The following is a 17,006-nucleotide window of genomic DNA, read 5'->3' on the forward strand; positions in this document are numbered from 1 at the left end:
AAGTCGATGCACTGATTGCCACCTATATGAAAACTTAGTATAGAAGGTTGACAAGTATATCTGAATAAATTAGCCGGAATTGCATGGTACTTGCAAATTATGGTGAGAATGATATAATTATTGTGGGGGCAAGCTTGGCCATGAAGCCAAATCTCAGGAAAAGCCTACTCATCGCTTTAATCCTTTGCTATTATAGTGCATATTACAATAACAAAATGAGATTTCTTTCCAAATATGAACGGTAAGGCATTAACTCAAACCCTAAATAAAAAGGAGTTGATGTCCCCAAATCTTTTCATCAAACCCAAAATTTCTATGCAAGATGGCAGAAGAATCCGGAGTAGAACGTCTGAGCTCTACTTCTGAGGCTTCTAACATCTCAGCCGCCTCGGATGGCCCACCACCAACACAAAAAGATGGCCCTGAAAATCTTGACCAGAAAACGAAGATGAAATTGAAAGAGAAAATTGTCATCGATGATTCTGATGACGATGATACTCAACAACCCCGACAACAACCACCGCCACCACCAGTCGTCAGATCATCGTCGTCGCCATCACCAAGTTCTCGGCTCCGACTTGATCTGAAGCTTTGCAATGACAACTCTGCTCGTGGGTCAGGGTCGACGTCGAGGCTTGAACTCAGCCTGTTCAACACTTCGAACCCGGGTTCTTCCAACCCAGGCTCATCAAATCCTGTCTCAAGGTACTCTCAACCCAATGAGACCACAGATGAGAACCCACGTGGCAGTGATGAGAAAAGATCCCAACCTAGGGTTTTCACATGCAACTTTTGCAAGAGGGAGTTCTCTACTTCCCAAGCATTGGGAGGGCATCAAAACGCTCACAAACAAGAGCGCGCCTTGGCCAAAAGGCGGCAAGGAGGACTTGAAAATATGGGGGGTGTCTTGGGACATTCACCCTTTTCTTATTACAATCCATATTCAAGTTTCTCATCACCCTCTCTCTATGGATCTTTCAATAGATCTCTTGGGGTTAGGATGGATTCCATGATTCACAAGCCTTCTTATCCATGGTCCTCAACCCCCGGCTTCGGCCGGTTTGGCCATGGTTCTGGGGCATGGTCATCTAGGGCAGGAGGCCTCCTGAACTTCCAATCCACTATTGATAGGCTCAACCTGGAGGGCCTTCATGCTAATGCTCCCAGTGGAATATTAGGGCATCCAGGAACCAGCAGCGCTCCAAGGTTTGATCAGGAAATCAGTGCTGTTCGCAACTTTGGTGGTTCGAGTTCGAATTTTGGAATCAACAGGCCATTCCTTGGTGATCTTATCCGCCGCGAGCCTCCAACATCCGATACTGATGCTGCTGGCCTAGATCTGTCTCTTAAGCTTTAGATTTATCATTGTTTGCTGTTGTTGTTTTTTATTTTAATTCATGTAGTACACAGTGCGTGATTTGAGTTTGACTAGATCTTAGGTTTTTGTTGTTGTTTGTATTTCCATCCACAGATATTTTGTATTGTTATGAAAATGTTGAATAAAAATAGTCGATGTGTTTGTACATGCATTTGATTGGGTTTTAATTTTTTTTTCTTTTCCAAATTAATTCAACATCTGGCTTATAACCCTTCCTTGGTGTTTGATGTGTGTGCTATTTAGGAAGATGCAGGCATGATAAACTATGATTTGAATAGAGCATGGGTGTGTGTTTCAGTTTTGATTGCACTCAAATCGTCTTTATTGCAAAATTATTATGTTAGTATAAACCTCTCATAAACTTGATATTTCAAAATTAATTCAAACTAATGGCCTGGATTCATTTGACCACGGACAAATTTATGGCTTTCAATTAAAGCTGATCATTCCTTCATCAAAATTTTAATTACAAAAGATCATTCAGGCATGCATGGTTAGTTTGGGTTTCAAAGAGAGAGCGACACATAGTCGGGTGTATATTCTTTCGTGTATATCTCTCTCCACACGTGACTCATCATGTGAGGCGAGAGATAGACAAAAAGCGATATATTATGTCACAATAAGTTTTAGCTAAGTTTTGAGAGGATTGAACTTCCTTTTTTTTTTCCTTTGTTATGCTTCATTTTAAGGGGGGTAAGATATTAATGAAATATGAAGTAGTGGGTTTGCGAGACCTCTTTTCTTTGACCAATTAATTAACTTTCTTCCTTTTTCTCTAAATAAGGTTAATTAACCTTCTAAGAGAATTGAACTGACCGTGAAACGAACACGTGGCTAATGCATTGCATCTTGCATATGGAATAAGTTGTCCATGGCTAGCACTTTGTTGTTATTCCTTAATATCATTCTTTTATTTATTTATTTATGAACAATATGGTAACTTATTTAAAATCACATTTGAAATTAGGGATAATCCTAAATCAAAGCAAACAAGGTATTTAATCATCATCATCTCCATCCAAGAGGTCAATCAGATCCAAACTCTTTGAAATGCTCGAAGTCAACTCTTTGTGTTGAATCTATTCGCCATTCCCTGATTCTAGAGCAGAAAATAAAATAAAAATAAAAACGTCCAGATTCACAAAGAAATTTAAACATCAATTGGCGTAAATGGTAGTTTAAACTCAAAATGGAAAGTTGTTTCTCACTTAATGCTAACAACTCTAACTGAGTTGTGGCCAGAAATCTATCCCCTAATAGGAAATTTGCTCGCTCTTAATTAATTTACAACTAGCTGAGCTTCTTCCGCATATGTTTAATTTATTGTTTCACTTGTTTTTGTTTTTGTTTTTTTTCTACATAGCCTCAGCGGAATCAAACCAGATGTAATTCAATAAGTTGAAATTGGAAATTTATTTGGAGTGAGTTTCTTCAGTTAATAAATAACTTTGGGAATGAAAATTTAACTGGGCGTATCTGAGGAGCCTAAACATGTGATGATGGACTCGTCAACTTTGCCCATTTGTTATTGGGGTTTTTATTTTGTAGGCAAAAGACCCAATGCCTCATGGTGGACCGATGCTCCTTCCCTCTGGTGGTAGAAAAATATGTGCAATCGATTTTGGAAACATCAAAACATCAACGGGGCATTGCAGAAATTTTCTTTTTCAGTCAATTACGTGTTAGTTTAAGCAAAAAAATATACAAACGCGTTCAAGATTTATGAGAAAGAGATTATGGGAACATTTCTCCCATTAAGAGAAGGCTCATTTTCTGGAACATGACATGAGGCTGAATCTATTCTGGCATTCCTCTACTACCGACATCTGCAGCCTCAGATAAGTTGGTTTGGCATTATTCCAAGAAATATATTCCGTACGTTCTGGTTATATATTTGGGACTCCATAATGACCACCCAAAAGAGTATCTCTGACCATTATTAGCTTAAAATGGTCATCTTCAGGAACCATTTTTTTAATTAAGGGAGCATATAGCATGGCAACACAGTATACATAAAAGAAAAAAGAATTACACAACACAAGTGAATAATTATAAGGCTTTTTTGTAACATCCCGACTCAAATTAATTATTATTTAATTAATTTGTGAAATTTTTGTCCATCGGGGTAAGGTTAATATAGTCACTTTTTTATATGGAAGGCTTTTGGGGATTTGAGTGGCACGGTTGGGTAGAGCTAGTCGATACGAGTTCGTAAACACGTAGTTGGCCCAAATTGGAGTTTTTACAAAAAAATTACGGTCAACGGAAGTGCAGTGGCATAACTGTAATTTTTTCAAACTCGGATTTTTTTAAAAACAGGTCAGCCTTTTTTCTCTCTTCCCCCCCCCCCCCCCCCCCTCCCCCCCCCCCCTGCTTCTCTTTCCTGCCTCTCACGTCGTCGCGACAGCCGGATTTTCCGGCGTTGTCCGGCCACCAAGTCAGACGCCACGAGCTCCAAAATCTTCCTCTCCTCCTCCTCTACACAACCCACCCAATTTCTAGCCGTCAAGAGACTGGAACGAGGGCCACAATGTTTCCGGCAACCAAAATTGTTGAACCAGATATGGTGTCTGATCCTCCCAATGCGTTTTAGCTGTTTTGATGGTTGATTTCAATTGATTTAATGCCGTGCATGTGCTGATGGACTCATCAACTATGCCCATTTTTATTCGGCTTTTTATTGTGTGGACAAAAGACCCAATGCCTCATGGTGGACCGATGCCTCCTTCCTATGCCTATATGCCTCTGGTGGTACAAAAATATGTGCAATTGAACTTTTGTTTTTGTTTATGTTTTTTTTTTTTTTTGCAGGTAGCAATTAATCAGAGCTGAGTCATATAGATGTGTCGTTATAATAAAAATTTGGTATATATTACTATAATAGATTCTTGACTAGTAAAGTGGCATATGATATTTGTACCAATACTTAATACATAACACTTACTAGTACAAAGTTGAAAATGCTTCATTACGTTAAAGTAGCAAAAATAACCAAGATCTAATATGCTCTTACAAATAGGGAGCAAAATAAGACACAAACACAAATAGTCAATTTAAAGGAGATATTGAGTCAACAATATTCATAATTGCAAATCAACAATATTAAAAAAAATATAAATAAAAAACTAGCAGTTCTAATTATATGCTACTAGGAATGCTGGGTTTTCTATACGGATTGAGGAGGAGTCATTATTGTTGATTTATTTGCTTTTTGCAAATTTAGAAGCTTACGGCTGATTTTTATATTTGATGGCAAGTGGGAGGTGCTCTTTTCCCCTTGAAAGATTTTCCTCATTTTTGGGGGTTTTTTATGCTGAAGGTTTTTTTTTTTTTTTTCTTTCACAAAGGTCCAAGTTTGCACATCCTTTTGCTTTCTCCTCAGTGTATTATGTTGGTTGGTTAATGAATGAAACCCCTTTACCGATTAAAAAAAAAAACCCTTATTACTTTTTTATTTTTATGTGGTCAATCTCAGTTCATTCATGCCCCAAAGTTATGGGAAGGAAAAAAACTAGAGATTACAAGAGCCAAAAAGGCCAATACATAGGAACAAAGAACAACAAGCATATGGGAGTTCAAACTAAAATCACTACAGTCTAATAAAATGAATCTTCCCCATCATTAAGTCAAAATAAAATACAAAACAAAAGCAAACAAAGCCACACAGCAGCAAAGGGAACAGGGATCGCACCAACATAGCCACAAAAGAGGAGATACACTTCCCTCGCACAAATCAGCACAGTTGCACAAACAGACCCACCAATTTGCAGCCGAGAAACAAAGTTCCCGAAAGCACAAAAGTACATCGACACAAGAACATCCATCCAAGACTCACAATCTCCACGAAGACCTAATCTGCCTTTGTACCATAGAGAAAACAACAACCATTCAAACCATGGTATATCCCAAAAGACAGACCAAAACCAAGAGAGTGGAAGGTGGTGGTGCAAACACCAGACGAGGAGCCATAGCAAGAGCTCTATACATTTTCCAATAAATACGCTAAAATTCGCTTATAGAAGCGGTTGATGTAGCCCAATGGAGAGGCCAAATCTAGAATGAGGAGAAGGAAAGAAAAGGAGGGGATGTAGAGGAGGAAGTAAATCTATTTGTATGGGGTGTTTGGCGGCGAACGGGAGACACAAACTCAAACAGCCACCACTAGTGAGGAGCCACCAACTCTGAAAGGTTTTCCGCGTAGAAAATTAGAATTTACCTTCAAATCCAATTATCTACTTCTAAATTCATAGTTAATTCCATATTTTAGTTTCATGCACAGTAGTTAAGACAACTCTATGACGAATGATGCATTGAGATATAAGGAATAGAGAATGGAGAGGCCAAATCCAGAATGAGGATAAGGAAAGAAGATAAGGGGATGTAGAAGAGGAAGTAAATCTGTTTGTAGGGGGTGTTTGGTGGCGAACGGGGGACACAAACTCAGACAGCCACCACTAGTGAGGAGCCACCAACTCCTAAAGGTTTTCCGTGTAGTAAATTAGAATTTACCTTAAAATCCAATTATCTACTTCTAAATTCACAGTTAATTCCATATTTTAGTTTCATACACAATAGTTAAGACAAAGATCGAACGATTACCCTACAAGTAACAATGTCGGAATCCACCAGAGAAATTGAGTAAACCTCAAATATATTGATTGAAAATAAGATGAATAATATTTAGGATGCTCCAACACACTCCTTTTATACAAGAGAAACCCTAGACTTGCTTGGAAAACTAATGAGAAACCCTAGACTTACTAAGAAAGCTAATTAGAAAACAAAAAGGAAAATAATAAAAGTTTCCCAAAATATTCTAAAAACTTTAAACGCTGAAAAGTCAAAGTAAACGATAGAATTTGACTAAAATAGCTCATACATCAGAGCACAGCAGGGAGTTATATTTCTCACGTCGTTCTCTTTGAAATGATAGGTCATGGGCCTGATTCTAAGCTTGGGGGCCTATACTTGCACAAATTGGGCTTTGCTGGAGCGACGACTTGCATGCCTGTCTAGCTGTTCCTTCATCAACTAGGCCATATGTTCTACATCAGTCCCTTCCACATCGGAAGAACTCGAACCCGAGTTATCTTCAGGATAGAGATGATCATCTTCATGGAATGCATGTAGGTCAGCAACATAAGCATTGTCGTTGATCTTCTTTAGAATCTTGTAGGGACCATATTTGCGGGGCTATAACTTACGATAAGTACCCTTTAGAAACCTCTCCTTCTTTAGATAGACCATGACGAAGTCGCCTTTATTGAACATCTTGACTCGTCTATGTTTGTTTGCGGCTTCTTTGTATTTAGCATTGGTTTTCTACAACATCTACTTGACCTCATTCTTCACGGCCTGGACGTTTTCTGCTATATGCTTAGCTGCGGGACTTACACCATGATAGGACCCGATCCCAATTCCACTTTGGAATCCGAACCAAGCCATGTGCTTGTCCGACATCTGACAACTGTCGGGCACAAATGACCATTTTACCCCTCCTGCTATAGTTAATAGGAAAACTTTCTTTGGACTTCTGCCGAAAATTCGGCAGAGTCTCCCCTGTATTTTGACCAAACCCAAATTTTTCCACATGTCAAACAATCAAATAAATCCACACCAACTGCCAGAATAGGATAACCAAGTATTCACCAACTCCAGTTTTCCACTAAAACTAGATATCAGAGCATTTTCTAAAGTTTACAGGGTTTCAAGGATTTTTCCACAAAACTGTACCTTACTTGGTGGCGCGGAAGCTAGGAATAGCCCGGTGGTGGATCCTGCGCACTTCCACGGCCTGGGGGCGAAAAACATTTTGAAAATGTGAGTGGACAAAAATAATGTTCTTGAAAACAATTTATAACCATAATAACCCCCATTTAAAAATAAGTAAGGATATAAATCGATGATTTGTCTATATTTCCAATACAAGGTATTCAAATAAGCATGTAAAAACATACTGATGAATATACTCGTATAACTGAACAAATATATAAAGATATAAATGCGCGAATATCAAAGAAACTGGTATAAAATAACTGAAAGTCATAATTGGATAAAAAAAAGCTCAAAATCCTTTAAAACTACCACCTATTTGTACCCCTGTCATATCCGTCAATTCCCTGGCAGGTCTCGGGCGGCACGCAGTCTACCCGAGCAGCAAACTGGCGAAATCAGGGGACTATGGTCAGCCCGATCCGCCGGCAGGTCTCGACACCAAGTCGACTCGAGCCGCTCTGGCAAGATACAGGGGACCGTAGTCAGCCTGATCCGCAATCCTGGCAGGACTCGGGGTCACAGAGTCAGCCGAGCGGCAATCCTGGCAGGTCTCGGGACACCAAGTCTGCCGAGCCGCAAATCCTGGCACTCACAGTCCGAGTGTCCCCGAAACTCGTGAGGCAAAGTCAAGTGCACTGACATAACTGAAATCAGACCAGATGTCCGTAGACATCGGTCCAACTGTGGGTAATCACCAAACAAAGGGTGGGTACATGGTGGTTCTAATATAAACTATTTTTAGAAAAATCTATTAACTCACTGCCTTTTTGTGAAACTGAAATTTAACTGCTATCTCCTCTGATAGAGTTCTCAAACTCTGCTTTTTATATTACTGGAACTTCAGTAACTAAACAACACGTAAACCAAAGCCTTTTACAGCACAATTCACGCTCGAAATAAGCAGTTCATAAAACTTATTCAAGATCAAATAATGAATTAACCCATATAAACTTATTTATAAAAGCTTGTTTGTATAAAATCATTAGAAAATCATTTAGGTAAACTTATTTATATAAATCATTTATATAACTCATTTACATAAAATCATTTATAAAAGAAAGTCCACTCACTGCTGGTCCGAGCTAGCTGGACCCTTCGAAGGTCCCTCCTGTGGGTCGACTGGACCTCTGGTGCATGATTATCCATAATAATAAATTAATAAACTGCTGAATAAAGAATTAAAATAAACACCCTGCCCCCGGCTCCTAGAAATACGTGCACTCTTTTTGAGGTTACTCCTATGCCCACATTAACCTTTCGGACAATTAAAATGGTCGTGGAAGACCCGGTGCTTAACTAAGCGATAAGCTGCTAGATCAGTCGATCCGGGACCCGTGGGGTCCACGATCTCCGATGGTCAATCTGGGTTTCTCTGAAGGTTCCTCATAGAGAAGGAACCATGTTCCGCTAGTTTGGTCCGAAACTGACGGTCGGATTGGCCAAAATCGCGTTATCGCTTAAAATCTAAACCCTAGCCCCAGGGTTCGCGATTTCGAAGTACGTGACTCCGATTCGCAATCCGTCGAATCTCACACGATCCTGGAATCATGTAGTACGACGTATCCAGAATTGAGTGATATCCAACGATTTGACGACACTGCACCCAAGGATCGCGCAATATGGAAAATCCGTTCGGGGCTCAAACGGACTCCGAATCGAGATCCGCAAAATCTTACGCGCTCATGACGACACGAGGATCACAAAACTACACAGAGTCACTTCACCACCCTCGCCCACGCGCCGCCACACGCGCGGGCAGATTGGATGTCCAAAGCTATTTCGGGTTGTCGGAAAATCTCGGAACCAAGACTCTAAACTCCTATCCTAGGTAAAAAACCCTATTTGGAGTCACTTTTGTTCCTGGACATACCCTAAAAAGTGACCAGAAACGGCCGATCACGGCGGCCGAAGTTTCTGCTGATTTTCAAGTCGAAAATCGAACGTTCTAGAGCTAAAATCGATCGAAACTCATACATCCATCAGTTAGAACACGAAAAATAGTTGAGAAACCATACCTTACTCGATCGATTTGGTGGAGAATTGAAGGAGAACAAAGGAGATGAGGTTTAAACTGAAATCCGACGAAAAGCTCCAGATTTCGGCCAGTTCCCGGCATCCCTAGGTCGGCGAAGGGTCGAGGAACAACGGCGAGGATGTCACGGTCCCGACGGTACCCACGGCGGAGATCAAGCCGGCCTGTGGTGGCCGGGATGTCGCTGAGAAGAGGCGGAGGTCGGGGGAGAGTCGCGTGCGGGGGATAGAGAGAGAGAGAGAAAGGAGAGGAGAGAGAAACTGACGGGGGAGGAGAGAGAGAAGAGATAAAAATCTGACTTTTTCCTAAATTACCGTTTTGCCCATATTTTCTTCATTACAACTCCGATTCGAGTCTACTCCGTGTCTACGGACTCGTTTCGCCGTGCTCTACGAAACGGCGTAAGCGGAATTGCCAAATTCTTTCCCGATCAAAAAGTCAACCTTTTTCCTATTAAATAATGCGAGGGCAAAATTGTCTTTTTGCTAGAAGATATTAATCCTACTTTTTCGATATTTTGTTTTGGGTTATTACACACCATGGGCCTTGAGTAGCTTCATAAATCAATCATATGGTTAGGAAGTGAACTGTAAACCAAAGCAAAATGTGATTTTCCTGTGGCATTGTGAACATTGCTGTTATAAGCAAACTTCATCTGAGGCAGTGCATCATCCCACTGTTTAAGTTTGTCTCCACAGATGCTAAGGATCATGTTACCCAAAGTTCTGTTAGTAACTTCTGTTTGGCCATCAATTTAAGGATATGTGGTAGTGCTACGATTAAGGGCGGTTCCAAATATCTTCCATAAAGTAACCTAAAAGTGACTAAGGAACATAGTGTCACGATAAGAGGTGATGGATTTGGGCACGCCATGCAAATGAACAACTTACTTGAAAAACAATTTGGCTATGCTAGCAGCATCATTCGTCTTCTTGCACGGGATGGAGTGTGCCATCCTGGAGAACCTGTCAACAAAAACAAAAACAGAATCTACTCCCCTTTGTTTACGGAGGAGTCCCAACACGAAGTCCATGGAAAGGTTCTATCAAATATCATTAGGTACATGCAAAGACATGTAATAAGACTGACCCTTAGACACCTGACAAGTATAACACTTTTGCACGATCTTTCCCTTGTCCTTTCAGTTATAACCAATAATATCCCTCCTCCATGCCAGCAATTGTTTTGTCTCTTCCCAAGTGTCCACTCAAGGCGCCTCCATGTAAATCTCGAATTAGCTTCTCCCTCAAGGATGTATCAGGCATACAGAGTTTGTTGCCCTTAAACAAATAACCATCAGTGAGGTGAAAATCTATAACAGGTTGGTTGCGAACACACTTAGACCAAATCTCCTTAAAGTTTTCATCTGCTTCATACAACTCCTTGAAGAACTCGAATCCCACAACCTCTTGAGCCATGGTAACTAGCATGTTTGCTCTTCGACTCAAAGCATTTGCTAGACGATTAAGGGTACCTGATTTATGTTTAATCACAAAAGGGAATTTCTGTAGGAAGGTACTCCACCTTATATGCATCTTGCTCATAGATTTTTACTATTGAGGAACCTCAGAGCCTGATGATCTGCTTAGAGCACAAATTCTCGTTGCACCAAGTAGTGCTCCCACTATTTCAAAGTACAAACTATTGCATAAAATTCTTGCTCGTAAGTACTCCGTTTTTGGGGAGCTTCACTACGTTTCTCACTAAAAACTGCACCTACTCCCACCGTACTTGCATCACATTCTACCTCGAATATCTTCTCAAAGTTAAGAAGGGCTAGGACCGGGGCAGTGCACAGCTTGGGCTTAATGAGGTCGAAACTCTTCTTTTGCGCGTCACCCCACTGAAACTTTCCTTACTTCAAACACTCAGTGATGAGTGCAGTAATGGTGCTAAAATCACGAATAAATTCGATAAAAACAAGCCAACCCACGAAAGCTTCTCAACTCACTTACTGTTCTCGGGGTAGGTCAGTCACTAATAGCTCTCACCTTTTCATCATCCGCCCGAATGCCATCCTTGCCAATAACATAACCTAGAAAAAGTAATTTATTGGTGCAAAAATTACACTTTTTCAGGTTGAAGAAAAGTTTGTTTCCTCCAAAACTCGAAGGACTTGTTTCAAATATTCCAAATGCTCTTCCTTGGTTCGACTGTAAATTAAAATATCATCAAAATACACCACAAAGAAAGAACCAATAAAAGGACGAAGAACCTGGTTTATAAGGAGCATAAAAGTGCTTGGCGCATTTGATAAACCAAAAGGCATCACCATCCACTCGTACAAGCCATTCTTGCTTTTGAACGCAGTTTTCCACTCATCACCCGACTTGATTCGAATACGACGGTAACCACTTCGAAGGTCTATCTTCGAAAACACCTTAGAACCTTTCAACACATCCAGCATGTCCTCCAGCCGTGGTATTGAAAATATGTATTTAATAGTAATTTTGTTGATCGCCCTACTATCGACACACATATGCCATGTATTGTCTTTCTTGGGCACCAGCAATACTGGGAATGCACAAGGACTCATGCTCTCACGGATAAACCCTTTTTGTAGCAACTCTTCTATCTTATTTCGTAGAATGTCATTCTCCTTGGGACTCATGCAGTAATTGGGGAGACTTGCTCCAGGCACCAAATCAATTTGATGTTGGATATCCCTCATGGGAGGCAATTGGTTGGGTAGGTCATCAACAATTAACTCCTTGAATCCCTATAAAATTTTATGCACTTCTTTTGGGATTTCAGCCTTTTCAAGTACGATAGCTAACAACCATTTCATCATCACAGGATAATTTTTTTTTTTTTTGCATCTTTAATGGCTTCTAAACAGTGTAACGACCCAAACCTAAAATTCATATTTAGTTAGTAATTTATTATGAGGAAAGACAATTTTGCCCTTGGAATAATTTATTAGCAAAAAGTTGACTTTTTGACCGAAAAGGAATTTGACAATTCAACAGACATCGTTGCATAGAGCACGACGAAATGAATTCATAGACACGTAGTGGGCTCGAATCGGAGTTGTAACAAGAGAGATATGGTCAAAAGAAACTCAGTGGCACAATCGTAATTATTTCGAAATGAAATTTTTATAAAAATCAAAATTCTCTCTCTCTCTCTCTCTCTCTCTCTCTCTCTCTCTCTCTCTCTCTCTCTCTCCCCCCTGTGAACAGACACTCTCCCCCATTTTTTTCTTCTCTCACGACAGCACCTTCACTCATCCACCATCGCCACCACACACCTCCAAACTGAGAGGCACCGGTTCTGTTGGAACCACCACACTTCCTTCTTTCCGTTCCAACCCACCGCCACCTCGATCCACCGCTGCCATCGCCAAAAATAGCCACGAAATGAAGCTGGTTTGACAGTTTTTCAACAAACTTCAACCCGCTCATTCTCCTTCAATTCTTCTCCAAATTTGTCAAGTAAGGTATGAATTTCTACCTATTTTCCATGCTCTAGCTGATTGTTGGGTAGGTTTGAATCGATTTTGACCGTAGATAGCTCGGTTTTCAAATTAGAATTCGGCCAATTTTTGGGCTTCGTGTTCGGCCACTTCCGGTCCGTTTCTGGGGTAGGTCCAAGAACAAAAGTGGTTCCAAATATGGTGTTATACCTAGGGTAGGAGTTTGGAGCCGTGGTTTTGAGTTTTTTCGGCGATGTGTAATCGCTTTGGACACCCATCGCTGCCGGCGCGTGGTCGAGGGTAGTGCAGTGGCACTGAGTCTTGATGTGATCCTTAGGTTGTCACGAGCGCGTAGGAATTCGCGGATCTCAATTTGGATGCCGTTTTAGCCTCGAATGGATTTTCCATATTGTGCGATTTTCGGGTTCAATACTGTTGAGCCGTTGGATCGTACTCAATTTCAGATATGTTACTCTAGATAATTCCAGGATCGTGTAGGATTCAGCGGATTGTCAATCGGAGTCCCGGATACTCCGAAATCGAGAACCCTAGGGCTAGGGCTTAGAAATTTTTGCGATTACACGATCGTGGTCAATCCGATCGTCCGATTCTGACCAGACTTGCAGGACATGGGTATTTAAATGTGAGAAACCTATAGGAACTCCCAAATTGGCAATTGGAGGTCGTGGACCCGACGAGGTTCCGTATTGACCAATATGGCAATTTATCACTTAGTGAGTCTCGGGTCTTGTAAGACAGTGCTAACCATCCGAATTGCTTAAGTGGGCATAAGAATGATTTTAAAGCTAGTGCACGCACTTCTAAGAGCCGGGGTCAGGGTTTTTATTAAATACTTATACCGAGCAATTTTATTAATTAAATATTCATGGTGGTTTAATCAGGCACCCGGGGCCAGGCAGACCCGCATGATGGACCTTCAGGAGGTCTAACTAGCTCGGACCAGGAGTGAGTGGACTTTTATTTTATAAGTGATTTTATGCAAATAAATTCTATTATTTGATCTTAAATAAGTTTTATTGATTGTGGTTTTCCTAGCATGTTTTGTTGAAGTTAAATATCTTTATTTATATGTTGCCTAGTTAAAATGCTAAAAAGATATGGAAAGTAAAGCTTGATATATATATATATCAGATAAATGGCAGCAGAGTGCTAGATTTAACAAAAATTCAGTTATTCATCAGACCTTTCAGAAATTTTATATTTTCTTAAGCCACCTTAGGTACCCAGTTATCGAAACAGGTTGCCTTCAGTATATGTTACCTTCAGATAGGATGATGTCCAGGGACATCCAGGTTGCCTTCAGTTTTGTCAGCGCGCTTGACATTTGCCTCACGAGTTTCGGGGACGCCGGGACCGTGGGAGCCAAGAATGCGGATAAGGCTGACTACGGTCCCCTGAATCCTGCCAGTTTGCCACTCGGGTTGACTTTGTATCATCGAGACCTGCCAGGGGAATTGACGGATATCAGGAATTGACGGATTATCGGGAATTGACGAATATCAGGAATTGACGGAATTAAAGAAGTAAACCTAGGTGGTAGTTTTAAATTGATTTCAATGCTTTTAAGAGAGTTTTATTGACCTTGAATATGATTGGCATATACGTATATAAATATGTGGATGCATTGATTTTAGTACAAATATAATGAATAGGAAAATTCAGTTTTTCATAACTGTTTTTACAGTGGGGTTAGTATGGTCATATGCTATTTTTCTAACCTTTGTTTTGGGTCCACTCACCTTTTTTGTTGTTTTGCACCCCCAGGCAGTAGACGTGCACAGGAATCCACCACCGGGCCGTTTCCCATCTTCTGTGCCTTTCCTTTGATGTAGAAGTTTTGTTTTGTAAAAGGATTAACTCCTTTGTAAATTCTTTGTAGTTCCTCTGATATTTTGCCCTAGACTGAGATTTGAACTGTTGGAATGTATATATATACTTGTTTTGGCAGGTGTAAATGATTGGTATTGAGCCAGTTACAAGGGAAGCTCTGCCAGTTTTTCGGTAGAAGTCAACCTTATTATTTTATCATGTTTTGTATAGAAGGGCAAATAGGACATTTGTGCCCGACATTCGCCAGGTGTCGGACACGCACAAGGTCCGGCTCGGATTCCAAAGCGGAATTTGGATCGGGTCCTGTCAAACAGTCTCGTTCATTGCTAGCTATGATGAGAAAACTGGAATTTGCTGCTGGTTTCTCAGGTTTGCCAGAGTCGTTCACGGGAGCCATAGCAATTTTATGAGAGCCCTATTTAAAAACATACATGTTATCACGTCCTCTATGAGTGGCATCTGTATCAAACTGCCAAGGTCTACCCAACAAAATGTGACTAATAACCATATCAATAATATCACAAAGAACCTCGGACTTGTAAGGCCATCTCCAACCCAAGGACCTAAACACAAAATATCCCAAAATATTGCCCCAAACCTCTCCTAACCCAAGAAAATGAATGGGCCCAAATTTGGAAAAACCCAAATTTGACCCAAATACCAGACCATTTATTGCATAGACCCAAGTTCTTTTGTCGAGCCCACCTTCATATCAAACAACCCCCATGTGGAAAGATTCCTCTGTGGGCCCCACCTTCTTTTTTGCTGCTGCTTTTTTGTCTTCCACATGCGCCACGTGTCGATGCCCTATTGAGTGACATTTGAAATTATTGCTACTTGATTTTTTTTAATTTTTTTTATATTGGATTAAATCTAAGCTATATTAACGGCAAAAAAAAAAAAGAAGAAAGATCCAATAGCTGAAATTTAAATCCAACGGTGAAAATAATATTTTAAATTAATCTAGATCAAGTCCAACCCCAAAACTCACTCCAAACTCTATAAATACCCATCCATTTATCAAATAATCTACCAAAAATATTTTATCTATTTCTCAGTTTATTTTTCCTTTGTTAGTCTCATCAATCTCCTTTCATTCTTGTTGAAGATGTCCACAAATCTCCTTTCATTCTTGTTGAAAATGTCCACAAAATCTCAAAGAGGTGTGAATTGGAGGCCCGAAGAAGATGAGGCGTTGTGCAAAGGGTGGGTTTCTATCAGTGAAGAAGAGGCTATTGGCACCAATCAAGAAAGCGACACATTTTGGAAGCGTGTAAATCAAAAGTTTTTGAAAAATGATCCAGGCATTAGTGGACCCGAGCAATGAACATGTCAAGCCATTGCTTATCGGTTCAAGACTATCAAGCAACAGTGTTCTCTTTGGAAGGCATGCTTGACTAAGGCCAATACGAACCCATGAAGTGGCTCAAATTTACGTGATGTGGTAAGTAACCATTCTTATTAAAGCTTTAAAATTTATATTTGTAATTTTATTCAACTCCAAACTTAAATTGATTTTTTCATGCGTAGGACGTGTATGTGAAAACATTATTTCTTAATGATAATAAGCCTCCAAATAGGCCTTCCAAGTTGTACCATGCTTGGAAAATCTTAAAAGATTGCCCAAAGTGGAACGATATAAATGAGCCTCCCACACAACGTTCTTCTGGAGTTAGTGCAAGTATGGTGAATTTGGATAACGATGCAGACGAAATCACCATGCCTAGTCCAAGGCCTGAGGGGCGAAATAAACAAAAGGCTGCAAAAAAAAAAAGAAAAAAAGAAAAAAAAAGGGAAGATGGCTGACCCTTCTCAACAAAAAAAGGATAAGTACTTGGAAACGTTGGTGGAGCAAGGTATTGCTTTCGAGGAGGATAAGAGACGAAAGCTCAACATATTGCGCATGTTTGCCCAAGATCAAGCTGATGCTTATGCGTATCAAAAGCAACAAGATAAGGAAGCCCAAGAACAAAAAATAATGTCCATGGACGTGTCCAAATTTACTCCAAGAAAGGACTATTGGGGGGATAAACAAGATGAAATTATGCAAGAACATGCAAAGGGTCAACAGTCTACCATTAATCCTAAAGACAACTCAGGGGACTATTATCCAAGCCCCCACAATGGTGGTTATTAGTTCATTCCTATTGGGTTTCATGTATGGTGAATTTGAAGTATTGTGTGTTTTCTTTTAGAATTATGTTGTGTGTTTTCTTTTGAAATAAAATTATATTTGTGGAATTTTAATTTTTTTAAGTCAAATTGTTCAAAAAATTTAATTATGAAGTTATATAAAAAGATTGAATGAAGAAAAGTTATCCATAAAAAATAAAAAAATAATTAAAAAAAAAGACTTAAACCATTCTTAAACAGTTTAATAAAGTTGTGGACTTAAAATTTGAGTCTGGAGGGTTGGGAGAAAAAATAATTTGAGTCCGGGCAAAATCCAAATAGTCACTTTTTGGAGGGGGGAAATTTGGGTTTAGTCCCTCATGGGTTGGAGAAGGCCTAATGCTTACCAATGGACAGCGGTGCCTTGCAAATTTCCGTCACCT

The 17,006-nt window shown here is 40.1% G+C and overlaps 1 protein-coding gene across 1 annotated transcript; it reads left to right on the forward strand.

Moving 5' to 3' along the window:
• Positions 1 to 322: 322 nt before the first annotated feature.
• LOC117617988 lies at positions 323 to 1,357 on the forward strand. Its single transcript, XM_034347627.1, has one exon. The coding sequence runs from the start codon at positions 323 to 325 to the stop codon at positions 1,355 to 1,357; it is 1,035 nt and encodes a 344-aa protein (XP_034203518.1).
• The last annotated feature ends 15,649 nt before the right edge of the window (positions 1,358 to 17,006 follow it).

The sequence above is a fragment of the Prunus dulcis genome, chromosome 2, assembly GCF_902201215.1.
Source record: "Prunus dulcis chromosome 2, ALMONDv2, whole genome shotgun sequence".
Taxonomy (NCBI): Eukaryota; Viridiplantae; Streptophyta; class Magnoliopsida; order Rosales; family Rosaceae; genus Prunus; species Prunus dulcis.